The sequence below is a fragment of the Haliaeetus albicilla genome, chromosome 20 (genome assembly GCF_947461875.1).
Source record: "Haliaeetus albicilla chromosome 20, bHalAlb1.1, whole genome shotgun sequence".
NCBI lineage: Eukaryota > Metazoa > Chordata > Aves > Accipitriformes > Accipitridae > Haliaeetus > Haliaeetus albicilla.
The window spans coordinates 61,986-83,588 of NC_091502.1; the positions used below are offsets into that span (position 1 = coordinate 61,986).

Genomic DNA, 21,603 nt, shown 5'->3' on the forward strand with positions numbered 1-21,603 from the left:
CCCCGCCGCTTCTCCCAGCGCCGGGCTGCTCGAGGCCGTGCCGGCTCTGAGCCGAGCCGCGGCAGCGCAGAGACAGGCTAGAGAGGGCGCAGCGACGCCCCGCAGAAGCGGCCAGTGTTTCGACACGACGCCCAGGAGCCGAAAGAGGGGGAGTCCGGCTCGAATTTCCGCCGTTTCCGCGCAGGCATCGTTGTTGTGGCCAGCGTGGAGTAGGGCCTTCGTCTCCGCGCTGTGATGTCACAGGAGCGCGACGGCGGAGAGGTAGGGCCGGCTGAGTGGGGCGCGCCGTCTGTGGCTCTGGGCTGCGCGCCGCGCCCTCGCTGCCCAGGCTGCCTCGGCCCGCTGCCCCGCGTTCCCCGGCGGCCCCTCGGAAGCGCCTCAGCCCCCGACCGCCGGGATCCACGGGCGGCGGCGCAGCGAGCTATGGGGCGTGGGGGCGCCCCGCAGGCGGGCGCGGGCCGGCCGGGCCTCGGCGCCGCGTGCTGAGGGGAGCGCCGCGCCGCGTCGCTGCGGGGTCGTTGCGCGGCCGCTTGGAGCGGCCTCGACTGCCGCGGCCTCTCCGACGCCAGCCTTTCGTCTTCCTTGGCCGGCGGGAGCAGCCTCGCAACGCGCAGTGAGCGGGCGCGGGTCTCCGCCGAGGCGGCGAGCAGCAGCCGGCGGTCCGCTTTTGTCTCTTGCACTGTGTTCAGCACCGCAGAGGCGTCAGCGCCAAATTCCGGGGGGCCGAGAAGATCCAAGGCTGCCTTTCTTGCTCTGCTGCTGCTGCTTTTTTTTTTGTTGTTGCTTTTTAAATTATTTTTTTCCTGTATGCTTAAAGACTAAGCCTTTGTCCTGGATTTTTTTTTTTCCTCCATGTTTAAATATCTGCATTGAATGAACTAATAAAGATGGATAAGAAATCATTTGAAACCGTGCTGGATGAAATTAGAAAGGTAACCTTGCATTTTGCATGTCAGTTTAACCATTTGATGGTAGAATATTCCTCTTGATGAACACACCAGGTTAGGTGTTTGCGTTCTTTAATAAGCACTTCGGGACTCAATAAAGACTAAATTTCACCTCGGTGTGAAGAACTGTAATTCTGTGTTGCTGGTGTATCCTAGTTTTTGTATGTCGGATGTATCGGTGTGAAGTTGCTGTGACATGCTTGCTCTCTTTGAGATGTTTTTATTTTCTCAGAAAACTGAGACTGAATGTCCAGAGTGCTATCATTGAGCTAACAACATGTGCTTGAAGAGCCCTCATTTGAAATAAGCACTTGAGTAAGTTTGTCACAGCATTTTCGTTGTCAAGGAAGATGAGGAAGAAAAGCCAAAATAGCCAAGTATCTCTCGTTGTGGGGGAGGGGCTACTGTGTTTGCTTGGCATGACTAGAAATGGAGACTTACAGTGTGAGGTATCCACCTTTTATATGATGGTTTAGGAGATGCAACACGCAAATATGACATGAGAGGGCTGATTTCAAAGCTGCACTCTGCTGTCCTTGTTCAAAATCACATCTCCCACAGTTCAGGAGTATGTGCACACCTCTCCAGGATGTAAAATCCTGGGTTTTGATGCATGCTCTGAACTGTGTTTGTGCGTATCCTGTTAAAAACTCACTGAGAAAAATACCTACTGGTTGTGGGAAGCAGAGATACAAACCTAGGCTTCCTGGTGCCTGGCAGGTTTCTTTGTTTCTTTCTGCACAGAGGCCTGCTTTTAACAGGAAAGCTAGAGGTTGGTGGTTGGGACAGTTCCCCAAATGCTGGAAGTGAAAAAAGAGATACTAAAAATCAGAACCTCTGAGATTAATAGTTCCTATCTTGCATGGAAAGTACAAACCTGGGATGATGTATTTTGCTGTAGTTAAGCAGAGTTGATACAAGTGTCACAGTAGAACAGTTACATGTCCTGCTAAAGCTGTCTTTGTGCGAAAACGAAGGGCTTGTTTCGGATAAGATTGCCTTATGGCAGAAAAGAAATCCTTAGCGTTTTTGTAAATAGGTGTTTTTTGTTATGGGTTGTCTTGGGTGTTAAAAGAGTTGAGTTTCCATTCAGCTTCTCTTCAGCATGAGATGCAGTGATGGCTGCAGTTGTAGTATTATTATTTTGGAACATATTGGGGTATAAAACGCTGTGCACAAAAGCCCCAGGATGAGTCTTTGTTATCACAACTGCACTTGCTAGCATTTTTGCATAAGGTCATGGTCATAAATTTTCCTTTATAAAACAGGTATGTTCCGTGCTGTATGACCAGCTAAAAATGTGACAGCCTAAGATATTTCAGAGTGTGGACTTCCCTCCCAACCTAAGAATTATTATGGAAAATCTGGGGGAAAAAATCAGGGAACAACTTGCATGTGACTACTTTCTCTGAGAATTGATGGTGGGAGGGAGTAATGTTTCAAATATTACTACTGCAGTGCGGCCCTTCAGAATACTCTCTGTGATTGCTAAAGACTTGAGACAAAAGGGTTTTGACATGTGATTTTAGGCAATTATGTTTCCTGTATGCTATCTGCCTGTATTCCTGTAAACCTAACTTACTTTTGATCTAAGGATCAGTGCTGTGCTGTGTTAATAATGGCTGTGCTGTTGCAGTATAACATTCATTTTCCAAATGCTTATTTTGTGTCTTTGTTGCTAGGTCTTTGTTTAAACTTCATTTCTAGCTCTGTGGTAGAACCTTCTTTATTATGAGATTCACAAGGCATTTGTGTTGGTGTGTTCCATTTTCAGTCCTACAATTAGCAGGAACAATTATTTAAATGTCTTAATGTGTAGCTTAGTTCTATCTTTCCCCATGTATATTTATGATTATTAACAAAATAAAGTTCGGGGATTTGTGTGTTTCCCCGCCCCCCACCCCCAAATATACTTAGCAGTGCTTTCTGTTTGTGCTCTTATTATAAAGTCATTCAGTTGTTGATTTAAGGAGGAAGAGACATTTGTTTTGGTAAAGAAGTTGCTATATGACGTCCAGCTTTTTCCCAAAATATGTGAAGAGAAGGAAGGGAGAGTAGAAAAAAATGAGCATGAAGAGAGAAGTTCTTTTTCCCCTGTGACTTCAGCGTGTCTGGTAGTGTTGGTCTCAATGAGGTACAGAAAGGAAGGGGGTTGCCTCAAACAGTATGCAAGTGGGTTTCTGTGCACCTGTGCTACTCACAGTCAGGTTGCAGTGATGGAGAACTTCATGTCTGTGTGGTAGGTTTTAGGGCTATTGAGAAGAAGATAGAAATGGGTGTGTGGGTGAAGCTGGAGGTTATTTGAGAATAAGCATGAGAGCTAGCAATAGATGGGGGCCTGGGGAACTGGGGAAGAAAGGCTTTTGCACCAGTTAGGGGCAGGAATTCAGCTGTTACCTGTCTTCTTTACATCTTGTACCTGTATCAGCGAGCTGGGTATGAGGAGAGGGAGGAACGCCGTGGTTATCAACAAAACTATCTTGCCACTAAGTCAAAAGTGGTGGCCAGTACTGCATTAAACTACTCTGCTTGCTTTGTTTTGTGTGATTGCATATTAAGGTTTGAACTATGGGAAGGTAATGATAAGACAACATCAACATCTGGAGCAAGCTTTCTTGTATATTTAATTCTGTCTGTACAGACTTGTTATCCAGTCTCTTCATAAATTCACTGAAGTAGGATGCTTTGCCAATTGTTTTACAGGGAACATACAAAGAGATTGTATGAATAATCAACTATTATCTTGTTTAACATAAAGTTGATATAAACCTTCGAGGCAAAAGGAAGAGTGATGATGATCTCTCAGTACAGTTTTAAACAACAACAAAAAAAGCAAAATGAAATAAAAAAAGAGTAATTTTTAAGAATTTATTTACATCTCTGCTTTTCATTGTTCTCTCAATTATCTAAGGAGTATACTGTTATTCAGAAACATTGCAGTGTAATTGATGCAAATGTCACTTTGTTAGTTCAGATTTTTTTAGATCAATAGATTAGTCTAGGAGATGGTTGTGCTATAATTATAATTTTTGAGGGACTAATCGTGCATCTTTTTTTCCCTGTATCTTCTAGGCTGTATTGACTGAGTACAAATTAAAAGCTATTGAATATGTTCATGGATACTTTTCTAGTGAACAGGTAAAAGTCAACAGTCATGGGTTTAATGGGAGCTATTGGTTTTGTGTATTCAGTAATGCAGAAAGACAATGTCTCCAATCATACTAAGGCTGATCATATTAGCTTTTCTATTTATTAACTGAGGAGATTTAATTCCTCATTATTATATCAGCATTAAACTGTTAAAAATAGTTCCAAGTTGTTTTGTTACCAAAATAATTACATTTTCATTCTTGTGTGGGAAAATTGGAGAAATTTATCATCATGGAATTCAGGATTATTTTGCATGTATTTTCTAAACTGGCATGTAGTAATAAGTATACAACTTATTTCGATACTATGTAGATTTTTTTCCTGTTTTTTCTGGGGTTTTTTTTTGTGTACGTTTGGTGACTATGCTGTTTGACATACTGAATGTTGATAAGCTTTTTCAGAAAGACTTAATTTCTTTTATTCTAATACTGCGGCAATTGTTGTGCATATATGCAAATATATAGAGAGGAGTAAGTATTTTAAGTATTTCCATAGAAAAACTTCATCTCATAACATAGAATTTTTAGGTGCCTACTCAGAAGTAAAAAGAACATTAGATACTGGTAGGCACTACTGTAATCAAATATCGCAGACAGACACATGTTTTTTAGCAGTATACCACTGTACTCCAAAATGGAAAGATCATATTGATGCTGTTAGCATAATTTTTTAATATATATAAAAGATTAATTGAAAGCCCTTCTGTTGCAGGTTGTCGAGTTACTGAGATACTTTTCCTGGGCTGAACCACAGCTCAAGGCAATAAAGGCTTTACAACATGTAAGTTCTTGCGGCATAATCTTGTAGAGTACGTTTGCCCTCTTAATCTTATTTTAGTTATGAGATGTCTACTTTTGCAACTGATGGGTCGGTCTGCCCTTTAATCTTCAAAGTTTCCTCTTCACCTCTTTCTTTTTCAATGGTATCAAAATATGAAACGTCATACTTTTAACCAGGGTATGTTTTTGGCTAAAGTATCTTTTACTTTCCTGTGTATCACAAGAATAGACGTAGACCTTTTTAACTATTGTTAACTTTCCTAATTTCTCTGCTTTTGGCAAGAGCTTTTTGCAGTTCCTTTTTCAGCATTTAGTGTGTAGAGTCTCCTTCCCAGTGGGAGGGAGAGAATATTAAATGTTTAGTGAAATATGTGATATGAAGCACTCTGGGTTAAAAATAATTATAGTGTCTTATTTTATATACACTTTTTTCTTTCTTGCTTACTCATCAGAAAATAGTGGCAGTTCCAGCATCAAAAATGGTTAATATTCTCAACTGCTTCACATTCAGTAAAGATAAACTTATTGCCCTTGAAATCTTAGCTTCGTAAGTATCTTTCATATTATATTTCCTTAAGTTGTATTGTTTTTACTAATGTTTCAGTATATAAAACTTAAGATACCTCTAGAAGGAAACACTGTGGCCAATTAAGGTAAAACACGAATCCATTATTGATGGGGCTGTAAAAAGAAGAATTAGAAGTAGACATTGTGCAAAATTCTATAGTTCTTCTGAGTCTTTAGCATGCTGCTATGTGGGCTTCTGCCTGCTGGAAAACTGCCACTTTGCCAGTATCTTTACAGTGGTCTTCAAATTTTGTAGACAGTGAAGAGAGCCTTAAGCTTATTTCTGCTCACTGAAACGTAAAAGGCTTGAGACCAGGGTATTCTGGGAATTGACCCTTTTGCATTTGAAAAACTCTCTAAATATTATGTATGTAAAAATGAGTTAAATAAATACATCTCTTAAATTGACATATTTGATTTACAGATCTAATATCTATAAAAGATGTATAGATATTCTAAATGTATGTTTATACAGAAAGTTGGGTTTTTTTACTGAACACAGTCACTTCAAAGGATCTACCTTTTGCGTATGTTTATATTGGAACTTTTCTGCCTGGTTCAGGGGATTTATTATATGAAGTGTTGTTCTGTTTTGGGTGGCGGGGTTTTTTTTTGCATGAAGCATGTCTGCCTTGCATATGAATGCTATATATTACAGCCAGCTTGAACATTTTGAGGCATATAAATTCATTTTATAAATATCCATAAAACAAAAGACTGAGGATATAGACATGATCTTGCTTTCGGAGTTGAGCTTTAAGAAGCTGTGTGAATGCTCCTGATCTCTTTCAGACCAAAACAAAACAGGGTAGCCTAAAGGAAGTTCAGTGGCACATTAAACTAACCTGTTTTGCTTCTTGAAATGAGACTGGAGCTCATAGACTCTTTAGCTGCTACACTTCAGCTGCTGCGGGGGGAGAGCGTGGTAACTTCTTGAGCTGTTGGGTTTCTACAGGGCAAGAGCATAATAAGGGAGTCATAATATAGAAATCCTAACCCAAATCTGTGTACTACTTACTTTGCTAATCAAAACTAGAGAACAAAGCTGAAAGTTCATTCACATTTTAATACCATTATTTGAGGTGTTTTTCATGTCTTTGTTCAACATTCTGCTGATTCCATTTCTGCTAATATCCTCCTTTGAGAAGTCTTCCTTTTTGGGGCTTTGTTGCATTTCCAGTAGTTTGGATGGGGCTGGTAATATTTGACAGAAGTAAAGGTGATGTGGTCAGAGTTTTGAAATACGCAGGTAGAATAATTTGTTTCTCTACCAGTCTAGCAAGAAACAGTGGCAAACTAAGTGGCTGCTGGTTTTCTGCTGGGCTGGGAATTGTATGCTAGTAGCAATTGAAGCTTTCTAATGAACTGTTGTGATGCAAAATTCATTTTGTCAATGTAGTTATTTTTGCCATAAAGTTTAGCCATCATTGTCCATTGTTGCATATTGATATTTAATTCTAATACCATGTTTCATTTACAGGTATGAAGTCCATATTTAAGCCCAGGGTTTTTACTTTAATAATAATAGTAATATTATGATCTGAACTAATTATAGTTTCTTAATGTACTGTTGGGTACTGGCTGAACAAGTTTTGGTCACTTTTCAGTAGTGCATTATTTCTGATAAGCATATGGAATGGCAGTAATTATCTGTCAATGTCTTTATTTATAGCAACATTGTTGATGCTCAGAATTATCGCCTTATTGAAGATCTGTTCAGAATTAATATGTCAGAGAAGAAAAGATGCAGAAGAATTCTTGAACAGGTAGTCCAGATACTCTAGTATCCTCGATTCTGTCAGATACAGTATTATTTCCATCCTTATGGTCATTGTGGGGTCAGGACTTACCATGAAGACCGCTGGGAACTTTTGGTGGAAGACAAGCTGAAAGAAGCAGCTGCAAAAAGATAAGAGCTATGTAATACATGTGCAAAAAAAGGGGGAAGTTTCTGTCAGGCATTAGGATCATATGGAAAAAGGGGCATAGAATTGCAACCAGTGCTGCAGGAAACAGTCTGCATTTGTTTTAGAGAACACCAGGTGCTTAACCCCAAGTTCAGTAGAAGCAGAGGTGGTCCAAGTAGAGTTGTTCAAATAAAGGGGACTTTGGCAGAACTTCACACTACTTGGACTATTTGGGAAGAAGATTTGAGACAAAGCTTTGAATTGTTCCATGTAGGTTGACTCATGCAGTCTAAATGTCATGAAATAGTAATTCATTTCTCTAAAGCATTGAATTTGATAGCAAATAATGTCCTTTCTTGATTACCTTGCAGGCTTCAAAAACGGGTTGCAAGGCTCCTCATGCTATGATATCATCCTGTGGCATGATTCCTGGCAATCCTTATCCCAAGGGCAAACCAAGCCGCATAAATGGAATTTTCCCAGTAAGCGTGATTCTATGCTTTTCCTTTTCACAGCATCCTTGATTTAGGATTCATTATAGTATAACCCAAACCAGTATTCATATACATGGAAGGAGGAGTTGAATCAAAAGCAATGTTTTGGTTTTTGGTTTTTTTATTACCCTGTTACACATTTATAGGGAACTTGCATAATTTTTATTTGCCCATTCTTTCTGTGCTGCTTCAAGTAAAGATTACTGCATAAATAAGACATTGTTCATACAAGGAAAACATTGTAAACTTCAGCAATATTTGGTGGAATCTGGAGAGGTGTGAAGAGCCTTACTGGCAGGTTGAGAAGATGACCTAATGTGGTCACTACAGTACTACTGCTAATCTTCTTGCAGTTCTTGAACAACCATGTTAAGTATTTCACGTGAACACTTAAGGGACTGCAAAATATAAGTTACCATGACTACAAGTCAAAATGCAGAATTCTAATTATGTCAGAAATGTGGACTGTTTAATATGCATCTCTTTACAAAAGCTCCATGTTACAAACCAAGCTATTGGAATGCTCTTTACAAGACTGGAACAGTTTCTTTTTCCTAACAAACATTGTTAAATATCACTTCCAGAATATTCAAAAATGCAAGTGTAGTTTAGAAAAAAAAAATATGGGAGAAATTCCATAGCAAGATTTACTTCTAAATTAATACTTAATAGTTTAATTTTATTTTGTTTCAGGGAACCCCTGTCAAAAAGGACACAGAAGAATGTACTAATGAAGGAAAGGGAATAGCAGCCCGTATACTTGGACCATCCAAACCAGTATGTCTAATGAATGAATAAATAAATGAAACTTTTAAGAAAAAAAAATTCAACCACCAGCGAATTCAATAAGGCATTGATATAAAATGCTGTTACGTTGCAAGAAGACTGTAGAGCAGCAATTTAAGCAAAGCTAAGCTTCTATAATGAAGATAATATGACCTAGTATTTTTTTATTTAACTTGAAAAGAAGCTGTAGTTTATATCTGTGGGGGATAGGATTCTCTAGTGGATACAATGTGTGTGCATTGGAAGGCATAATTTAAATTAAAGTAGCAGAAGAGAAAACTAAAAGCATTTTTAGTACTCCATCATGAGCTAGTGGAAGTTTTAGATACCAATATATACAATTTTTTATTATAGTCTCTGAGGGTTTCGCACATGAACATAAGAACATCTTGGAAATTTGAATTACAGCAGTGCCTTAGAAAGAGGTTCTTGTTTCTTAACAAAACAGCTGATCTGTATTTCAAAGTTTTTAAGCATGTGGGACAAACTTTCAATGAACCTGATACTGCTTTGAAGTATTGTCCAAATGTTTTATTTTTGCTTTTATTATGAGATGTTTCCCACTAAGCTGTATTATTTTAAAGGGACAGACACCTTCTTAAGTATTTGTTAGTTTTAAGTTTGTTAAATCTTTAAAATGAGAAGTCAGTCCAAGACTGCAGAGTGTGAAGACTACAAGGCAGAAAGAAGTTCCCTTTCTCACCTGTGTTCAATATTACATTACAATCTAAAGGTATACTAGTTACATTTGTTTCATTCTTTCCAGAAAGAGTGAAATATTTGCAGTTACTATGGGTGTTATGAAGAAATTTGATATCAAATATTTTTCCCGTGAAGTACAGCTGTCTGTAGTACTATCTGAATGTTAGTTTTTTGTCTGAGAAACATTAGGTAATGCTTTCACTATTGCTTCTTCCGTTTGTTTTTTGTTTATGTAGGCTCCATCAACCTACAATCCACACAAACCAGTTCCATACCCCATCCCACCATGTCGGCCACATGCAACTATTGCACCAAGTAAGGCTTCTATGTGTTTTAGCTTGATGCTATTGTTTCACCCATTTGCTTTTTAAGTAATAAGTGTCAAGTGTCAGTTTCTCTGACCATGGTCATATCTGAAATTGGCTTGTGCTCCTGGGTACTGGTTTCTACTTCTTCCTGTCATGACTGCAGAGTTGATAAGAGGAGGAATATATTGTCTTCTTTTTCTAACATTGACATCATAAGGAAGATTCACAGTTCTGTTCTGATGACAAAGTATTTCGTTTATGGGAGGCATTGTGCATGTTAGACAAGATTAGGGCTGTGTCTTTGTCATGATGTTTGACCAAGGTTTGGGCTTTGGCTTGACAAGTCTGTTGACTTCTTGCTGTTGTACCAAACTTAGGATATGGTCAGGCACAGGCCTGAATTGGGTGGAAATATGTAGGAACTTGCTGAAGAATGGTAATCTGTTTCTCAGTTGAAGGGCTAATCTGTTTCTCAGTTGCCTTCAGTTTTACTTTCTCTCTATCACAGTGGAGGGAAAACAGTTTCCCAAAAGAAAAGTTTAGGCATGTAGATTTCAGTCTCAGAAGGGACATAATGATTGCCTTTTCCTGTGTTTGGTCTGACTATTACTAGCCTTGTGCCTTAGGTAAGGTTGAGTCTTTCTTCATAAACTCCTCTCTCTTTGCTTTGCTGCATCAGTTGTTTGATTCCAGACATTTTTGGAAGGGAGCAAGGCAATTGCCATTTCTTTGGAAGAAGAGGTTAGAGTACTTACGTAGTCAGACTCTGGTCTTCTTGAGCAGCAGCTGAAACCTTTTCCTAATCTTGCAATTCTGTACTGCAGAGCAAGGAGTGCTCTGGTAAGGAAGCTTGCTTTTCATTGATGTTAGGGATTTCAGGGAGTTTTTAAGGTATTTGATAACAAAGTGTGGTAGAGCTCTTAGCATGTGTGTTGAAGGGTGAGTCATCTAAGTAACTTGATGTCTGCAAGTCTCTTTATAGTCAGTTTGGGAAAATGAGCACTACTAGTGGCTAAAGTAAGTCTGATGATTTGTGCTCTAGAAATGACTTGCTCCCCAGAAAGCGTACAGGAAGCTTGCAGACTAGCTCAAATTTGTATCAAATAAATCCTATCCAAAGTAAGTTACAGCACAAAATTTGGCCTGTGACTGGATGTGAGTATTAGTACATTTTAGAATATGAAACGGCTTTTGAGGTTTCAGGGCCTTATTAGGATGCAGCATGGTTTTTAAAAAAACTCTTGTGACTGATGATATGTTTATATATATAAAAATGTATTTAATGAAATTGCAGATGCTGACCTGAAACTATTGAGTGTGATTGTTTTGAAGCAACGGTCAGAATGATGTTTTGTTTTCTGCCTCTGAGATGTATTGGTTTAACATTTCCTTCCTGGGTGACGCAATGATTGTTAGTTGCTTTTCTGATTTTCAGCCAAGAGTTGTCATGCAAGGAATCTTAACATTAGGTAGAACTATTATGAAAGTGTGAAATCAGAAAGGAGTTGTGTGTGACAAATTACTGCATTTGTTCAAGTGCTGCCTTTTCCCATGAAGCGTAAGTTCTTATTCTCTTAAAACACTCATTTAGGACCACTGTGAAGTGTATTTATGTTCCTGTGATTTAAATTCTGATGTTCTTCATCAGAACTGTATACCACAGCAATACAACAGTTTGAGTTGTTCCAAAGAATAAGGGAGGAAAAAAGGTATTTTTTAAAATGTCAAGTGCAGTAGGTATTTTATATTAAAATAATTTGCTAATCCACTTGAATTTCTTAACATTTAAAGATATATTGAAGAATGATAGACTAAATATTTGAGATGGGACATTTTTCTCTGAATTTTCTGACTAGTGTTGGAGGCATGGTCATGGTCATTGATGTATGTTTGGCTCATTTGTTTGTCAAGGTTTTAATGTTAAAGGAAGAGTAGCAACTGCCTTTAAGTTAGGAATAGAAAAAGAACAAATGATGTGCAGACACTCTGAATCACTCCTCCCCTTTGAGTTTTTCAGGCAAAATGGAACTGAAAGCAATTGAAACCTGGCTGAAAAAGCTTTTCAAGAGAACTGCCATTACTAAAATTTGGATCACAATGCATGTCATTCAGGCAGACATTGGCAAAAGCCAGCATCCAACCTGAATGATTAACTGGTCTGGCTTTTTGGTGAAGGAATGTCTTACAATCTTGAAAATGTTCTTTTAAAGGAAGACACTTACTGGTTCATTTAGATATGGGTTCTTCTGACAACTGATACCTGTATTGCATTTGTTCTTTTAGGTGCTTACAACAATGCTGGCTTAGTTCCAATGGCTAATGTCATAGCTCCAGGCTTACCAGCTCCTCCACCATACACTGCTAATCAGGTGGTTTCAGGTAAAACATGCATACCTTTAAAAAATGCTGATGGTATTTTTTCTAATTCATTGTTGTGAATGGATCATTCACTGCTGGAGTTTCATCTGCTTTTAAATAACAAGGTGTTGTTCTCTGTTTAGAAAATGAGGACCTTTCCAGCCAGGCAAAACCTTCCCAAAATCAAGGTAATTGCAAATCCACAGGGAGATTTTTGGGTTGATTGTATCTTTGTTATTTGTTCAGAAAATGTAAACAACTTATTTGTTTAGTGGGATTTTCATAAGCCTCTCAAGTATTTAACTACTGTTGGAATAGGATCCCTTGAGAGCTGAGAAATAAAATAATCTCAGACATTTGGCACTTAGAAGTTGAAACATTAAAATTCAGCCTTTTGTGTCAGCTCATTAAAGTTTTATATTCTTCAGCATATAAGTATGGGAGAAATGCAAAAAACTAAATCAAAATATGCTTTGCAATGTAGGGCACTGAAGCACTCAGTAATATCTTTGCAGTTGTTAAAACTCTGGACATCTATTAAAAAATTCATTCACAATTTCATATATTAGTTGCAATGGGAAGCTAGGAATACAAGAGAGATTCTTTACTTATAGTTTGTTGAAATCCATGTGTAGAATGTCTTATCCCTGACTGTTAACATCCAACAATGTCTACCTGCACTTTTGTCTTACCCTTTAAAATCCAATTCTTTTTTGCAGAAGAGAGAGTTGTGAGGTTGTTTGGTTTTGGTTTTTTGTCTCTATTTGTCTGGTACTTTGTACGCTTTGTACACTTAGTACAAATCATAATAAATCCCATTATGAACTACTTGCACAAAGGCTTTGATAATACTTTGTTAGGTCTGACAAATAGAAATTGAGAATCTACTGACTATTGAGTCAAGCATATTAACAAACACCCAAAATAGATAAAATGACCATGATAAGTTTAGCTCCTGTAAATATTTCTAGGGAAAAAAAAGAAAAAAGTTATGTTTTGTCTTGTCTTTTCTCCTTTATGCCCAGGGATAGTTCTACAGAAATGTTGCTGTTTCAAATAATCACTTTATTCATATATACCCCTTTAAGTGTGCATGTATTTACAAGGTAGTTTATACAGCTAAATGAATACAGTGTAAGGAATGAAATCTTCTCTTAGGAGGGGATATTCAGTAGCAGCTCTGGGTTCTATTGCAGCTGTTTTTCTCTGGTAATTATCCTGGCTGTCAGGATTAACAACAGTGATCTTTAGGAGAGTCTTCAGCTTGGAAACAGGATGAGGAAAGAACACAATCCAGAGCTGAGCAATCTTGGACTAGGTTTTTGGAAAAGAATATGTAAAAAGAAATAGTTTGTTTGCAAACCTGCTGGTTTTAGAGTTTCAAAATACATAAAACAGGTGTTTGTCATATCAACTTAGGTCCAAGATGTTAACAATTCCAGTTTTGGGTTTGTGTGCGTATATGTAGAATTTAGGCAAGAGAGAAAGCTAAGTTGTTACAGACTTACGGGTGATGAGTTTGACTGGTTGGACCAGTGATTTGCTTACAGCTGAACAGATCATTTTAAAAGTAAAATAAAGCATGAGTGTTGTTTGAGAGGAATGATTAATTAACACATTCATATTCCACAGGAAACTAGATAGAGGCGTATCAAGGCTCTTGACATGCCAATTTTCATAAATGCAGCTTCTTTCCACCAACCTCCACATCCCCATTTGCCGTGTGCCTGCCTGTTTTCCTCCAGCTTGACTGATGCCTCTTTCACCTACTCTGTAGGGTTGATAGAAGCTGATATTCCTAGTGGCAGGTGCTTGCCTCAATTATAGACACCTGACTAAAGACTTACAGAAATACTTGTTGATAAAGTCAAGTGCCAATGTTAGTTTAATACTGTAGTGTGATACATGAATTTAAAAGTGTACCTTCTTAGAATCAAAATCTGAAGGAAACACAATGAAGAGAATGACCTGATTTTGAAGGAAAGAAAAATACCAGCACCTGAAATCAGCTTTCTTCAGTTGTTGACTAAACTTCTCTGAAATCATGATACATTGAATTAACTGGTTCTGAAGGAAATTCTGACCTTCAGTGAGAGTGGATGCAGAGGAGCCCAGGTGATCTGATGCTGATGGAATATTAGATCTGGTTTGGGTACTGCCAGGTGTTAGGGACCAGAGGGAGGGAGTTTACCTGTGCTTAAGACATTCTTATGGAGTGTATTTGAGTATCTAACTGTCTTGCATGAGATCATGAAGAGGTAGCAGATGTCACAAAGTGTTTTAAAGAGGAGTGGCAGCCTACATGATGTACAACTTGTGTGATGTGTTTCTACATACCTTTTTGTTTTGTTTTCATAGGCTTCAGTGTTCATTGTTTATATACAGACATTGTATGTTAGCTATTGCCTGTGTATCATATTTTGAAATGCTGTATAAAATGTGTTTGTGTTGATTTCAAACATTTTGGACAGTTTCAAGTATTCTTACCAGTTTTGTTTCTTTGCAGCTTTTTCTGCACAAGCGAATCAGCTCTTTACTCCTCATGGTTCTAATCCTTCAACACCTGCTGCTACTCCAGTCCCTACCCCATCACCTGTCAAGGCAATAAGCCATCCATTAGCACCTGCAACTCCACTTGTCTCTGGGATGAACATGTCTACCCCTGTCCTTCCTGTTTTCCCAGGACAGGTCTCCTCTTCCATCCATACATCTCAGCCATCCACCCCAACCCCTACTGTCATCAAATCTCTTTCATTGCCTGGTGTTCCTGTCACATCTGTTCACAGTGCAACCTCTACTCCTATCCCTGCAGTTTTTTCTGGGCTGGCTTCTATACCCACTGCTACGCCAGCTCCACAAGGTTCTTCCACACCGTGCGCCACACCTGTGCCTAGTGAAGCTTTCGCATCTGCTGCTGCACCATTTGCTGGCCTCCCATTTTCTGCAACCTCTTCAATTGCTTCCGCTAATAATCCCACTCCATTGTCATCAGTTTTTGCTGGCCTCCCTTTGTCCTTGCCGCCCAACGCCCAAGGGATTTCTAGTCCTGTTCCATCTACAATTGCTAATTCTCCTGCCACTTCCATTCCTGGTTCACTTAGCTTGCCTAACCCAATTTTGTCTGTCTTAAAGGGATTTCTGACATCAAATGACACCTCGTTAATCAATTCATCTGCTTTACCTTCTGCTATGACAAGTGAGCTTGTGTCTCTATCTGCTCTTGCTAATCAAAACTCTGACCCTCCCACTTCCTCTGTCAACAAATGTTACACTCCATCAGCCACCCCCACCCCACAGCGTTCCTCCACACCTGGGCTGGCCATTTTCCCAGGTCTTCCATCCCCATCTGTAGCCAATTCTAGTTCCACTCCTCCAACATTGCCTGCACAGTCACCTTTAACCACTTCACCATCGATCATGCCAGTCAACTGTGGCTCATCAGCCTCCCTCTTGCATGGCACAAGTCCTACTAACCCTGATCAGCAGCTCTCGTCAGCCCCAGCTGCCACAAGTATCCCAGTTCTGGTCAAAACAGAACCCATGAGTCCTACCCTCTCAGCCTTCAAAGGTCCTTCTCATTCAGCTGGCCCTTCTCATGGCACTATAGGACTGTCAGCGCTCGGGCGTGCATACACCTCAGCAGCTTCGGTGCCAGTCAGTTTACCCAGTTCCCTGAACCCAGCGCTGTCCGGTCTCTCCTCTTTGAGTAGTCCTCTAAACAATTCCAGTTCTCTGGCTTCAATGTCCCTCGCCCCACATGGCTCCTCTGCTCCCATTGCCCCTGTGTTCAATGGCCTTCCTCCTTTTACATCTCTAACCAGTAACTTTGCTTTTACTGGTAATCCAGCACTTACACCACCCGTCACTCTCCCAGGGTCTTTGTTAGCTAATCCGTCTACAACTGCTTCAGCTGTGTCTGCCCCTCATGTGAGTTCCACTGCTGCCGTACTCTCAGGACTCGCCGCCTCAGCAACAGTCTCTGCTCCACCCTTCTCGCTTAACTTGTCCAGTGCCGTCCCTTCCCTTTTTTCTGTTGCCCAGGGACCTCTGGGATCATCAAACCCATCCTTCCCTGGTTTTCCTGTCTCTAACACACCCTCTGTCACTCCTGCTCTCCCTTCTTTCCCTGGCCTCCAGGCATCTTCTGCAGTAGCAGCAGTTGCACCGTTGCCGGCAGCTGCCACAGCCCCATCTCCGGCTCCGGTCCTGCCAGGGTTTGCCTCGGCCTTTAGCTCAAACTTCAACTCTGCACTTGTTGCACAGGCTGGGTATGTTTCTGTTTCTGAAGGAGATCAGAACCATTTATTTTTCTCTTGAGGAAAACACTGATTTTACTTTAGGTATAGACATTATTTTCACTCATAGTTAGAAATTACAGTTAATTTTTAAAGTTAGTTCACCAGGAAATTTCCACCTATCTTTAGAAACTGATAGAGGAGTTACTAAATAGGTTGTCCTCAGTAGTCCCTGTTATGACAGTCTAGTCTAATCCAGTGAGGTGCTGAGTGATCTTATTTCCCAGACGAGGATACTTGGCACCTCCTAGGCTTTTACAAGAATGCATTCCACGTGGGCATCCATTGACACATCCAGGTAATAGCAGACAATATTTTAGATGTTCCTATGTTTTAAGGAAGTACTCAGCATTAACTTTTGTCTGTAAATTTTTTTGTGTGTGCAAACTGTAGGCACAGCCAAGGTACAAAAATTTCCAAGTTCCTTTCTTAGGTGTGTCCAGACAGTCTTGGTTTGTGTGTGCATGAATAATTTGTAGGTGGGTAGAGACTGGGCTTCTGTTTGGAAATTCTGGCCTTTATGAGGTTTAGAAAAAGAGGTGCTTTTCTAATTTACATAGACATAAGCTTATAGAGAAAGAAACATAGGATGAAACGTTATGCAGATGTTCCTAATAATAGCCGCATCTTGACGTTCTTTCAGCCTGACTTCTGGACTACAGACACCGGGAAACGCAGTTTTTCCTGGTCTTTTATCTCTCCCTGGTATCCCTGGCTTTCCCCAAAGTGCCGCACAATCTTCCTTGCAGGAATTGCAGCATAGTGCGGCTGCACAGTCAGCACTACTACAGGTAACATGTCTATTTGTTAATACTGTTTTGCTTCCAGTAATTGTTTGAGCATGTACTTGCGTGTTAACTTCTCAGGATTAGTTTAAGTCAGTAAGTGATTAAAACCCCTAACCTGTTTGAGAACTGATACAAGGATGATCAATTGTAAGAAGAACAACTTCTTAACTTCTTACTCAAGGCCAATGTACGATGCTTCTGGATGTTATGAATGTGATTAAACCCATTTTGAAAACTCTTTGTAAAATGGGGAAGAGGGAAAGAAAAGACATGCAAGTGAAATCTTTGCTAGGTATGTGTTAAATCTAATGAGCTGACCATGTAGTTGCAGAATTTGTGTTCAGTTCCAGTCTGACATTTTAACACTTAAAGTTTTCTGTGGAAAACCACTTTGTTGTGAGTTATGTGCCTCTACACACGCAATCAGATTGTCTTGAATTTGTGTCTCTTGTGGTTGTGCCTTTCTCTTGATAGTTGCCACAAATGCAATTGCTGTAATATAAGCTTGAGGTAGCTTTAGGTAATGTGTAGTTTCATCATCTCTCTTGTCCATGAAAAAACTTGTTTCAGTCATGAACCTACATAAGTTAACTGAAACTATCATCAGAGTTTGTATTTAGATGTTTAGTTTGCCTTTTGTTAAAAACGGTCTCTGTACAGATTCTGATAGGAAATTTGTCCTTCTGTACAGAATACTAGAAGAGGCAGTTGAGTGTCTTGAATTAATGTTTTCTCTCTTCGGTGACACATCAGTGTTTGAAATGGAGCATGTATCTAAGTACTGTTCAATATGCAGAATATCATCAGCTATCTTTTGAATATCAGAGGAAATAGATCGAAGAAGCAAATTACTTAATCTAGGCAGTACTGCTTTTGCAAGTCGAGTATTTATTTATTCTGTAGAAATCTGTGTGTGCAGATTGCATTGAGGAAGTGTCAGTTTTCTTGTTTACAAGTTCCAATCACTAAAACTAACACTTAGCTACTTGAGCAATGAAAATAAAGTAAGTTCAAAGTCAGTGAAATACTACAGCTCCTGATTAAGCTATGTCTTCCAAATCAGCTGTGGCTTACTCCACTGGAAAGTAAATGCCAGTAACGCTTCTTTATTTTTCCTCTTAATCCAACTGCTTTCCTCATTCTCTGGTATTTCAGAGCAGTAGTTGCACTACAGTTTAACATCTGCATATAGGTGCATTGTTCATCTGTTATTTGCATACTTCAGATTATACTTTGTTTTAGCCTGAGTAGGACTGGTATTGTGCCTGAAATTTTTCTTGATTTAGATTTTTGTTTGTTTCTTTGTTTTCATCAGTGCTGTTTCCTAACTTCTTCTCTTCCTTGAAGGCACATTCTGCTTCTGCTCTGGAGAACTATACAGCTCAGCCTGAAGGTTTTGCTAACTATCCGTCAACACCAGGAACACCATTTTCATTGCAGACCAGTCTGCCCCAGAGTGGATGGCAATAAATACCAGACATTTTTAAAGACTGCAGTGGTTGCTTGACAGAGCCTGATCCTATTCACTTTGAAGGCTGTCTCTGCGTTAGTGGGAGCATGGTCTGAATTGGGGAAAGAGGGGGAAAACATGAGGGTAAAAAGATTCCAGGAGGCTGTGTCAGATGTCAAGCCTGATTTGTGATTGCATTTAATTGATTCAGGGTCTGATCCTGTGAATTGCTGAGCATCCTTGGCTCTCCTTTTAGCTTATGAGTTGAATGTTTGGTGTCTTACACGATCAGTAACTTTCAAACATGTTTATGTAAATAGAACAACTGGCTGTCAAACTAAACAGGGAGAACAAGTATACTTAATAGTGTGTATAAGCACCTATCCTTCTGTTATGTTTTATGGTATATGTGGTTAATATAGAATGAGATCTAGACTGAAACTAGATACTTAAAGCTGTAGACGATCTTTCGTCTACATGCACACTTCTTGTGTGTGCATAGATCAAGGTCAGTTTATGGTTCTTCACATCTTTGCTTCGTATGTGTGAGGATCTCCTGTTAGCATCAGCAGTATGTTAAGGGAGGCTAGATCAGAGGGATGTGGGGGGTTTCTTATGCTCTGAAATATTGTCATGGGCTTGCTGCTGAATTGAGTACTCCTTTGTCTGAATCTGAATGGGAGAGCTAGGAAATGATGCTGTACTGTATTTGGGTAGAAGTGGATTGTGTTTTACTGGAGTATGGTTTAGCTAGCTGAGAGTATGTCTTTCCAAAGTACATAAAAGCATTTTGATTTGCCTCTAAAATGATGTTCCATAACATTCTCCCTGCCCCTGCACCTCTCTGTGAATGAAATAATTGTACTGCGGATAGGCTGCCTATCCGGCACTTTTGACTGCAGACTTTTGTGAATGTTTACAGACATGGGTCAAGTTCTTCTCTCCCTTATACTCATAAACTCACTGGTTCTATATATGCTTTTTGGCTATAAACCACAACTTGATGGTGCTTATGTTATCCTGTGAATATAAGTGGGAGCAGAATTTGGACCATGGATTTTTTTAGTATTTTTCCTTGGAAAACGTACATGATTTTGAAGGCATATAGCTAAATTAACTGTATTGGTTAGGAAGGGTTATGACGCAGCATAGAGAAAGGTCTTGCTTTGTTAGTGAAATTCAGTTATGCACTCTTCTAATAATGTTAGAACCTGTGGCAATGTGTAACACATCATTGAATATCATCTATTTAAGATAAACTCTTGATGATGTCCTAGAGGCAATAGAGATGAATGGTATTCAATCCTGTGATTAAATGAAAACGTAGAGGATACTATACTGTAGAACAGCTCTGCACCTAGAGTTTTACTTTTTTAAAGATGAATTCTGCTGGGAGATGTTGCTAATGTATTTTCTTTCAAGATGTGAACAAAGTTTTTTAGAACATTAACAGAAATTCCTGTATTGGTTTTTAACACAACTTTTTTAAATAAAAGGTTTACAGTCATGGCAAAAAGGCTTTGCTGACTATTTACATATTTGCCTAAAATACAGATGAATAAACTTGTTTTTACTAAGACACTTCCTAATGTTTGATCTTGATTATCCTGTTTCTTTATGATGCAGAATTATATACTGAATTATAAAACTGGTTTCCTGAAGAGTGGCAATAGAATTATCCTATGAAGTGTTTAGATAAAAAATTTAAATAGTGTCCTCAATACTTTGTCAGCAATTGGGTAGTCTTGTATTTTAATAATGAAATGTACATATTACTTTAAATCTAAAGATAAAAACATTACACTCTTACATTTTTTTATTTTGTGAAACCTGTTGAATTCTAATGATTCTCCACTCTGAACTGCTTTTAAAATCAGTGCCGTGTATCTTGACTCAAGAAATCTGTGGAAAAAATCTCTACCATCTTGCATTATACTTTCCTTCACATTCTTTTCATGACTTCTTCTTTGTAGATTTGTAAATCAGTTGGAGAAGGAGAAAATAATAATACAGGTATCTTCTCAAGAGCAAATTGGCTTTTGTCCCATAGATGTGAATGTAAAGTAGTTCAAAGTCAGTAAGTATTTTGTAACCTTACTGAGTTTGATCTCTGATTTGAGTCCTAGTTTCCCCATCAAGCAATCAAAGTTTAAACTAATTCACATTACTGTGTAGTCAAAAGCAAGTACCAGACATCAGCTGTTCTTCAGTGTTCTATGAAAAAATAATTAGTTTGTTTCTGAAAACTTCTGTTGAATGGTCATGGGGTGTAGGTTGTTGTTTTTTTCCTGTCTGAACATCAGACAACTCAAAGATACCTAAGAGACTGTGAAGCCCTGTTTCTCCAAATGAAAACAGATGAGAAGTAGTGAATATCCACTGTATTAAATGGTATTCTCCTGAAACAATGTACTTGCTAAGTGGTGTCTAGCAGCTTTACCTTTACCCAGGAAAGAGTATTTCATGCACAGCTGGTGTAGTTTTACATAGAAGCTCATCATCAGTGTTAGACAAGTGAACAAATAGGCTAAGAAGCATTAAACTGTCAAGTTTTTTTGTCTAGAACGGGCTCTCTTGTTCTTGCCAAATCGTGTTGAGCAGGATTTTGTAAATTGAACTTTCCAGTGGTTAGGATTAAGGTAAGTTTCAATTTCTTAGATATTTCTCCTGATGTAAAATTGGGTTTTAGTAATGTTTTTCTCTTCAGGAATAAAGTCTATGTTCTGCATTGCAGCAAACTCCTGTGACCCAGCATTGGAATTTCTGAAGGGGGTGATTTATCCTGAGCTCTTTCATGCTTACTTGAGCACCATTTTTAAAAAGTCAAGTAAAAGTCTGCTCCTGAGGCAAACCATGCCAGATCTTACACTCTGCCTGTGCTGGGAAAAGGCTGTTGCTGTATGACTTAATTCTGGACTAACTATGATTTTTTCATTGTTCAAGTTGCCTATTACTGCTATATTTCAGCTCTGTTGACAGACTGCAAAGATAAGGTGTAGTGAAATGTTCTTTGAAATAAAATCTTTATTTGGAACAACTAAGAACATACTGGGATTGTGTTTGCAAATACAG

General features: G+C 39.0%; 1 protein-coding gene across 5 annotated transcripts; it reads left to right on the forward strand.

Moving 5' to 3' along the window:
* Positions 1 to 229: 229 nt before the first annotated feature.
* On the forward strand, positions 230 to 21,575 carry PROSER1 (proline and serine rich 1). Of its 5 annotated transcripts, XM_069807910.1 has the most exons (14): positions 230 to 932; positions 4,020 to 4,085; positions 4,809 to 4,877; positions 5,329 to 5,423; positions 7,116 to 7,209; positions 7,722 to 7,832; positions 8,538 to 8,621; positions 9,569 to 9,647; positions 11,924 to 12,019; positions 12,142 to 12,186; positions 14,505 to 16,266; positions 16,937 to 17,084; positions 21,095 to 21,170; positions 21,266 to 21,575. In XM_069807910.1, exons 1-13 carry the CDS (start codon positions 888 to 890, stop codon positions 21,140 to 21,142), a joined length of 2,742 nt encoding a protein of 913 aa, XP_069664011.1. In that variant the 5' UTR covers positions 230 to 887; the 3' UTR covers positions 21,143 to 21,170; positions 21,266 to 21,575. The 5 variants fall into 5 exon arrangements, 4 of the variants coding, with proteins under 4 accessions (XP_069664011.1, XP_069664013.1, XP_069664012.1 ...); XM_069807912.1 differs by lacking the exon at positions 21,095 to 21,170 and having other exon boundaries at positions 21,239 to 21,575; XM_069807911.1 differs by lacking the exon at positions 21,095 to 21,170.
* Positions 21,576 to 21,603: the final 28 nt, after the last annotated feature.